At 38.9% G+C, this 9,758-nt stretch overlaps 1 protein-coding gene across 1 annotated transcript; it reads left to right on the top strand.

The window, feature by feature from the left end:
* Positions 1-1,477: 1,477 nt before the first annotated feature.
* LOC117506137 (protein saal1-like) lies at positions 1,478-9,430 on the top strand (the record flags this gene model as incomplete). Its single annotated transcript, XM_034165640.1, is given in 8 exon segments — positions 1,478-1,631; positions 1,634-1,794; positions 6,566-6,667; positions 8,267-8,350; positions 8,684-8,763; positions 8,854-8,913; positions 8,996-9,111; positions 9,257-9,430. Coding segments are annotated over 8 exon segments (931 nt in total), but the record flags the coding sequence as incomplete, so codon positions are not given.
* Between the last annotated feature and the right edge of the window lie 328 nt (positions 9,431-9,758).

The raw sequence follows: 9,758 nt of genomic DNA on the forward strand, positions 1-9,758 counted from the left end.
ATGTTGATGCTGTAGATGTCACACAGTGGTGAAAGTAACTGCCAAAGCACAAACATGAAAAGAAAATCCTAAAATGCTTGATACTTCACAGGGACCTTTGGTAGTTTCATGTCTTAATATTACAGTTTCCAGTATTACTTTTTAAATATGACCTATTGGACACCCATAAAAAGCATTTTTCATATCTTGAGAGTTTTATCTCTGTCCTTATTTGCTTTTTGGCCATGACTACATAGTACTCAACACCTGAGCAGCCCTGTTACAAATAGATGGATGGATGACTGGAATTATTTGGTAAAATTTACATCTGTACAAATAAAACTGAGGATAACACATTAAAGCATAAAAACGCTTACTTCCAATGTGGTACTCTAAGAACTTACTTGCTAAATCAGTTGTATTCAACTCATTCCAGAAAACGCCAAGAAGAAGGTGCGGGGTTTCTTGATAACCAATCACTCCACCAGGTGACTTCACTTTGAGTAGATGGAATCACTTAATAGGTGAAATCACCTGATGGAGTGGGTGGTTGCAAAGAAAACCTGCACCTTCTTCTTGGCCTTTTCTGGAATGAGTTGAATACCCCTGTGATAAATAACTCAGTATTCACAAGAGAAGGCCCCACAAATTGCACAAGAGCTCCACCTCCCACTCGTGTCAGTCTTCTTTTGGTTTCACCACAGCAAATCATCAGTCTCCATCCCAGACTGTATTGTGCACCTTCCTCTGTCACACCAAACGCCTGCATATCCTCTTCACAACATCCATAAACTTCATATTTAGCCTTCTCGTACATTGTTGTGGCTCCATCCTCAGCAATTGTCTCCAGACATACCCCACATCCTTCCTTGTCACATGCCCAAACCATTTCAATCTTGCCTTCCACACTTGGTCTCCAAAAAATTAGTTATATATGGACTGCATTTATATAGTCCTTTTCCATCTGCATCAGATGCTCAAAGCGCTTTACATTGATGCCTCACATTCAGCCATTCACACAAACACACTCGCACACTGATGCTGCCATGCAAGGCGCTCACTACACACCGGGAGAAACTCAGGATTAAGGACCTTGCTCAAGGGCCCTTACTGATTTTCCAGTCAGGCTGGGGTTTGAACTGAGCCCAGGTTGCACAAGGTCATGCCCTTTTGTCACAAACAACTTGGAGCCAATATGGATTAAATATGGTGGAAGAGTTTATCAAGCCTAAAGTGGTGCAATACTGGACAGACTTTGAAAAGTAAAGGCCAAACATGATAGAACCATATGGTGTCAATGAATCACAAAGAATTAATTTGTATGAATTGATGTTGAAACGTGAAAGGCTGCTGCATTCTCTGAGCCCCTCTTCCAGTATTTTTTTTTGGGGGGAGTGGGAATACATGCATTTGTGTTTGAGTGAATACAAGGACAGTTTACAGTGTTGGCTTTGTTTGTGTAAACCTTGTACATGTAAGTGCAACTGGGAAATAAAAGCATAGACCAGTCATCAATACAAGGCTTCTGTGGAACAGGTCCTTCCTACTTACAAACACCACCAACTCTTATTTGCTCTGCATTCATGGTTTCCTGTTCTTTGATTTTGCAGACTCGAACAGCAGTGGTGATAGTTTTGAGGAAGTGGAAAACGAGGGTCCTTGTCTCCATCAGGAACACAGTCTCCTGTAATCGACCGAAATCCATCACCACCCCCTGACACAGCTGATGGAGAAGAAGAACAATATGTGGATGCCATTGGGGACACTGTTTACAGCAAGCACTGGCTTTTTAGCACCCTGACTCGCCTCATTCAAGTAAGTTAAAAAGCTAACTTGAAATTGAAAGTTGGATACCATGCAGCAGTTCAATGACAAGGCAAGTCTAGGAGCGCTGGCACTGGGCATCATCACATCCACCACACCACAGAAATGCCTCAGGTTCTGGAGACAGCACTGTAAAACCTCTGTCTGTGGACGGAGTTCCATCAAAATTTGTTTTCATGTTCTATTTATTCAGTCATATATTAAACCACTAACTTAAAAAATATTTATTTTATGTCTTTATTTTGACATGAAACGTGAGAGAAAGACAGAATTTATTTCCCAGAAATCCGCGTTTTTACTTCTGTCATCTTGCCAACATAGGAAAATATGCTTATTATGACTAAAATGAGCAAGAAAATGGGACTGAGAAATGGCTCCATTTAGCTTATTAATTGCACCAAATTGCATGTAATATTTCAAAGTTTTCTGAAGGAGGCCCCCAGGTCCCCCACTAGGAGCTGTAGCCTCAACATCATGAAAAAAAAATCAGATTTTTTTTTTCCTTTGTCAGTGATTACTCATATATTGCATAATACACGTTGTGTGAAAAGACTCTTCTCTGGGGTGGAAAAATGAATTCGTTGGAGCTTTTTTGGTGGGTAAATAGACATGAAAATACACCACAATGCATCTGAGTTTTAAAATTTTTCTGGGGGAGAATCCTCAGACCCCCTTGCCAGTGGTTTTGGGCTTTTGGCCCTTGCATATTTTTATTTTTTTTTTCTCCATGGCTCACTTTCATCACTGGCTTTAAAATGTATTCAATAAGAAGGCTGCCATTACCAGAAAACGTGTTGTGCATAAGGATTTCGTTTTTTTGTGAGAGGTTAATTGCTAAAACAAAATCTGGATTGGTGACAAGGATTCAAGGATTCAAAGGAGTTTATTGTCATATGCACATAGGAACATGTTGCCTGCATAATGAAATGTGTTTACTGCATTTAACCCATCCTAATAGCCAGTTAGGAGCAGAGGTCGCCTTTACGGCGCCCGGGGACCCAGCTCCAGATGTATGTCCCTGCCCTGAGTCACGAGCAGGGCTGAGCAAACCTTGACCGGCTTCATGACACACTTAACAAACAACAACACACATAAGCCGGTCCGGTACATAAACACATAAAAGCACACACAAGGATAGTTTGGGAAAGAAAAAAACTCCATTGATGCTGTGTTGAACACACATAGCACCACTGAAGCAAAAAAAACCCATAAGCACAGAAAACAGTCACAGAAAAACAGTAAACAATCACAGCAGACGACAGGCGAGACTTGAATGTGTCCAGTGTTTAGACAGACAGCCCGGAGGCCGCCCTTGGCACCATCAACAGGCCTTATCTGTCCATCCTGTGGGGGGGGGGGAATCCCAGTCCTGAATCAGTCCACCAGAGTCCTAGGTCCCACAGTCAACATCACAGGACTGGGAGAGGGAAAGACAAGAGAGGCGGGGTAAACGAGGAGCGAGGCATCAGGAGTGTTCTTCGGGGGAGGATTTTATCCTAGCGGCCTTGAAGGGCAGCTGGTGTTTGGAAACCAAATAGATCCAGATTAATAGACACCTGAAAGATTCCACTGTCTGAAACTTCAGAGTGGCTCCCAAATACATCTGAATAGAGGAGAAGAGATGTGGTCATTACTGACGATCAAAGCGGTTTTCCAGTGCAGCCATTCTCCCCGAGATGGATTGCAACGTGTGGTTAACACCTGCCGATTGAGCTGACACTGCCCTTCCAATCGAATCGATCATGTGGGGCAGCCTGGACGGGCCAATTAATGCCACCTCCACCTTCTTAATTTTCCGGTAAACCAGTGCTATGGCCGCTCCACACAGCAGAAACCCAGTCACCACAGCTCCAAATAAGTAAACATCTTCATCCTCCACAGACAACGTGTACAGGCACATGACTTGCCACCTCCGCCAGCTGTCCATCACGTAACCCGCCACATGTGTCCCGGCAGGACAGGTCGGGTCCTCCGCTCCCGAGTGTCTTGTAGAAAAAATAGTGTCAATTGCGTTCAGAGACCACTTGATTAGATCCATTTTGCCGTTTACAGAGGAGCAGGGCTGGCAGCCTCACAGACAAACACGCTACAGTAGTAGGAAAGTTGGGGAGGGAGGAGGAAAAAAATGCGACCGTCCCGACCGAGAGCAAGAAGGCAAAAAAAAACAAATTCACCAAACCAGTCACATTGTGTAGCAGTCATTCATTTTAAATTGAAATTATAATTTTTTTAAATTGAAATGATACATAGCCCCAAAGTATTTTGAAATGGTAGATTAAAATGCTAAATGGAAATGGCAAATTAATTTTTATTTGAGAAATAATGATAATGATCATAAATGAATTAATCAGGACCAGTATGTGCCTCACTCAACTTGTGCACTCATGGTCTTGCAGATCCATAATACATACAAGATAGTAAATAAATTGTATTGAAATCAAGACTTCAGACATATTTTGTTCCATTATAAGAGTCAATTACCACTGTGTTTTAAACAAAGAAAAAGTGACCAAACTGCTCTTACAATGCACCAAATTGCACCATTGTTTTTCTAAATTTCCTGGGGGAGAATGCCCCGGGCCCCAAAATGTTGTACCTGACACGCTTTTAAAATGCAAGTGATTTGAGTTCCCAAGAGTAACCACTCCTTTGACACAGTCATTTCAGTGGTGCACAGGGATCATCTAAAGAGTCCTAGTACCACATTTTGTGGGGCTGCTCCTAGCGTTTGAAGTTGAAAATTAGGGATGTCCTGAGCTGATTGCATTTTATCAGAATTTCACCGGAACAAAAAAAAAAAATATATATATATATATATATATATTTTTTTTTTTTTGGTTCAGTTATCATTGTATCAGATAAAATACCCCAAGTCACTAAATTGGGACTTGCTGATTCATGACTTGAGAGTGACTTGATGGTGACTTCATCCCACCTCTGTAAAATAGACCTGTATATTTAAAGCAAAGGTGACAGTTGTTCTTTTAAAACATGCATCTCAGCTCTATGGTGAAGCAGCACTAACTGCCTGCTTGCTCTGCGAGCACCGTGTACACAAAGTGGAGGGAGGGATAACATGAAATAATTTAGTGACTTGGGGTATTTTATCTGATACAATGATAACTGAACCAAATATATATATATATATATTTATTTTTTTTTTTTTTTTGTTCCGGTGAAATTCTGATAAAATGCAATCAGCTCAGGACATCCCATCTTCGTGAGACCTATCCACTGTGTCCAATTCTAATGATAAATGCAAGTCACATACAGTCCATAATGACAGTTTTTGTAAAACGTTGTATGTATGTTTGTATTTTTGTTTAAGAGCAAACTCCAAAATAAGCAGCTGACAAAGAAGCATCACCCCTGGTCTGTTTACCCATGCATCCTCCGCTTCTGAATTTCTGCATGTTTCTGTTCATTAAAATGTTTCCCTACAATCACAAAAATCACTGTACTTGTACAATACTAGTGCGTTGCCCACGGAGATCCACGGGATCTAGATTGGGTAGTGTTTATAAAATAGGTAGCTGACATTTTTCAAGGGTGGTAATAAATTATGCAAAGTTTCTATAATGAGTTGGAATGGCGTGTGAGTCCAAAATGTTTTTAGAGCCTTAGACCTTCGATCGCAACAGTTTTTAGACAAGGAATTCAACCCTTTTATTTCCTGTTAACTGTGTCATTTTTAATGTTAATATATGGTTGTAATGTATTTATAAATTGTCTATGTTCTTGTTATCATATACACATTATTATTATTATTATTAGTAGTATTATTATTATCAGCAGCAGTATTATATTTATTTTTGTTACTTCTATTTTTTTCATTTGTTTTTTAAATGGACCACAGTGGAAATAAGTGTTTTCACTTGCTTGCCATCCATGTATTTTTAATGTATTTACAATTATATTATTTTCTTACATTGAACTTACTAAATAAAATCACGCATGTGGGCATACATCACTTGGCTTTTAATATAGATGATTTACCGCCCCCTGCTGGAATAGTGAGTGAGTCCAGAATGTAGTTATCAACATCCGTGTTCAATCTTGTTAGCCATTATCTGTAGTTTCTCCAAAATATTTGTCCTATCAATGTTCAGTTTTCGCAGCGTTCATCCTTGACCCAAAATAAATAAGCATAACAAATGGCAAATGTCAGCTTTCCACAGTTTCTATACGAAAGTAGGTATACCCGCATGCATACACATACACAGACACCGCTTGGCTTTTAATATATAGATGATTTACTGCCTCTTGGTGGAATGGCGTGAGCTTCCAGAATGTAATTATCAACGTCCATTGTTCCGTGTTGTGAACTAATATCCATAGTTTCTCCAAAAATATTTATCTGATCAACGTTCCGTTTTGGCCACATTCATCCTTGACCCAAAATATATAAGCATACCAAACGGCAAATGTCAGCTCTCCATAGTTTCTCCGTTATCAAAGTCATACGCATGCACCATACAAGCCACAGAGGCCACTTCGCTATTAATATGTAGATACTTCGAAGATCTGTGATAAAATGTGACTTCATACTGTTGCTTACAAGCAGGTGGAATAAAGCAGTCTTTAGGCCACTCTAACAGATTTTGACAGTAACACACACACTTTTTGTTCCTTTTTTCTCCACTAATGCGTGTCTGTCAGTTTATGTTGGTGCGTTTGAACAAAATAACCCAACTTTCTATTGCATGTTGTCCCTTTTATGCTAATGTCTCGCATTGTCAAAATTAGTTGTGTGTCTTTCCAGATTATCTCTGAATACTCAGAAGATGACTCTGATGGCCAGATGCAGCTCTCCGATAATGATGAGGATGACCTGTGTAGAGTCTGGGATATGGCAATGGACAAGGTTGTATACTTTACCTTTATCTGTTTGGATTATCTGTTTTTGATTTAGTTGTACTTTTATTATGTTGGTTTATATATCTGCATTGTCCTTCAGGACAGCAAGTTCTCCCCATGTTGTGTGTGTGTTTAGATAAATGCTTTGTGGTCTAAGAGAAAGATTTTGAACTGTTTTACACAAACAAAGCTGTTGACATAAGGTTACATACACTTTGGCTCAAAGCTTTCAAGCTTAATTTTCTCCTACTGCACATATTCTATTTTATCAAACAATCTGTGTGATCAGTCAGTTAGTGTTTACTTGATTTCCAAGTGAACACTTTACAAACATTACAGTAGAATCATTCCATAGTTTGAGAAACACTTGTCTGTGTTTGTCTTTGTTGCCATACTGCTTCCAGGTACTAAATTTGTTATGTGGATTAAGGTCAAATCCAGAATTGACCTTAAAGGGTTTGTTTTAGTAAAGGTCAATCATAAGCAAAAGTTTCCATAATGAGTTGGAATGGTGTGTGAGTCCAAAATGTTTTTAGAACCTTAGACCTTAGACCTCAACAGCTCTTTGAAGAAGAACTCAACCCTTGTAATGTTAATTCACTGTCTTAATGTATTTATAAATTGTTTAGGTTCTTGTTATCATATACCCGTTATTATATTATATTAATATTACTTACAGTACAATTATTTCATTTTTTCTTCTGTTTTGTCATTTGATTTTTAAATGGACTATAATGGAAATAAGTCACTTTGTTCACTCGCTGTGTTGTCCATGCATTTTTAATGTATTTACAATTATATTATGTACTTACATTGACCTTAGTAAATAAAATCACGCAAACATTCTTTTAATATATAGATGATTAACTGCCTCCTCTTGGATTGGCGTGTGAGTCCAGAATGTAACTATCAATGTCCATTGTTCAGTGTTGTTAGCTAATATATGTAGCTTCTCTAAAAATATTACTCTAATCAATGTTCGGTTTTGGCGCTGTTCATCCTTGACCCAAATACATGCATACCAAACGGTAAATGTCAGCTCTTCCCTGTTTGTGCGTGATCAAAATTGCATGCAGGCACACACACACAGCTGTTTGTCTTTTCTGCATTCTGCTGTAAACAGGTGCTTTTAATTTGACAGAGACGGTGGCAAAAGACATTAAAAGCAATACAATTTCACTCATGGTACCACAACACTTAACTAAACTGACTAAACCAATTGAACTACAAAAACATAAATCAAAACACTAACAGCACTCTTAAACTAACATGAACAACAATAATGACATTTAAAACCCCAAACTCCAATGGTGCATTGCAGCACAATGTCCATTGTTTACTGGTTAGCTAAAATCGCTAATTTAAAAAAGTATTTGTCCTATCTTCTTTCTGTTTTTGCACTGCTCATCCTTGACCCACAATAAATTGTATCAAACAGCAGATGTCAGCTCTCCCTGGTTTCGCTATGATCGAAGCCATGCACATGCATGCATGCACACAGAGGCCACTTGGCTATATATATATATATATATATATATATATATTATTATTATTATTATTATTATTACCACCATAATCTCTGTAAATGGGCTGTTTTTATTTGTAGAATGTGGCCAGCTTTCTACAGGAGTTTAAAGCTGAAAATATCCTTCTTGGAGTGATAGCCAAATCACGCTGTCCACGTCTCACAGTGAGTTGACTTTATGGGTTCAGATCAAAGTGTACTCATCGAAATGTGAAACTGAGTCATTCTGCAAAATTTCTGCAAGTCTGCAAAAACTATTGCATATTTAGGTAAAATTATGGATTATAATCGATACAGGTGATGGCTACATAACCTATTTTGGGCCATTTTAGCATCTTTTAAAATGCATAATGAATATAACATAAACTAAAGGCAGACAAGGCCTATCAGGTTGCTCATGGAGCCTTGTTTCTAATCATAGGGCCTGCTTGTTTGACATTATGATGTGGTATGTTTCTGGATTCTCTTGGATTTTTATTTTGCTTTTGTTTTCTCCAGGAAATCTGTGTGGGTATCCTTGGTAACATTGCATGTTTTCCTGAAACGTGTTTAACTCTTAGTCAAAATGAAGACCTAGGGTGAGTAAGTCATTAATTCATCATTCTGAAATAATTCTTGTACATTTTGTGATTCACTTTAAATCCATGTATCTCCTTCTGTGTCCACAGCGCTGTGCTGTTGCTTGTTCTTGGAGATACTGATCCTCCGACACTTCTGGAAACAAACCGGTGCCAGCTGCATTTTTTGTGGAACTGTGAACCAGAGAATCAGCCTGAAATATTTATTTATTGAAAATTGTTGATTTTGCAGACTGTTGGTGACCTGTCTCTCTCAGAAAAATGTTTCTTTACTGTGGCTTCATCGAATACGAGAGGCTTCTTCTGTGTGCTCCAATCTGTGTTTCATCATGCGCAGTTCTACCAACAGTACTTTGATTTTATTTGTCTCGTTATTATGAGGATATTCACTGAAGCACATTTAACATGCCATAATGACTTGCTTAAATATCTATAGCTATATAACCTAATGATTTTTAATTGTTTGTGTGTTTGTTTCCTATAATGGATGAAGTGGACCTCCTCCTGAAGGTTGGAGAGCTTGTTGAGAAGCTGTTTGACTTGGACGAGCAACTGATGAAGAGCTGGCTCACAGTTCAGCCAAGTGAAGAAGAAAATGAAAACTGTCTGGATGTGGTTTCGAGCCTTCTTGAAGCAGCCATGCAGCTTAGGTAGGAATCGAGCATTAGTTGGCGCTCTCTCACACGAGTGACAGAAACCCTGAATTTATTTAGGATAAACATACATTAAATGACCAAAGGTTACTACTTTTAACCTCAAACCAGGTGTCAGAAACTCGTGGCTTTAGAGCCAGATGCAAATCTTGAACCTCCCCGAAGCGGCTCCCTGTATCTTTGACAAGACTCTGTGTCTGTGAATCTTTTCTTTTTTGTTTTGTTTTCCGTCGGCTGAGCATAGCCCTTGAGCAACAGCATCTTTTAAGTTGGAAATCTCCAAAGATTTCAGACAGAGTGATATTGTGACACAACGGTAGCTCCTTTTCAGGTAACCAATCA

This window comes from Thalassophryne amazonica, unplaced genomic scaffold (genome assembly GCF_902500255.1).
Source record: "Thalassophryne amazonica unplaced genomic scaffold, fThaAma1.1, whole genome shotgun sequence".
In the NCBI taxonomy this organism is placed as follows: Eukaryota; Metazoa; Chordata; class Actinopteri; order Batrachoidiformes; family Batrachoididae; genus Thalassophryne; species Thalassophryne amazonica.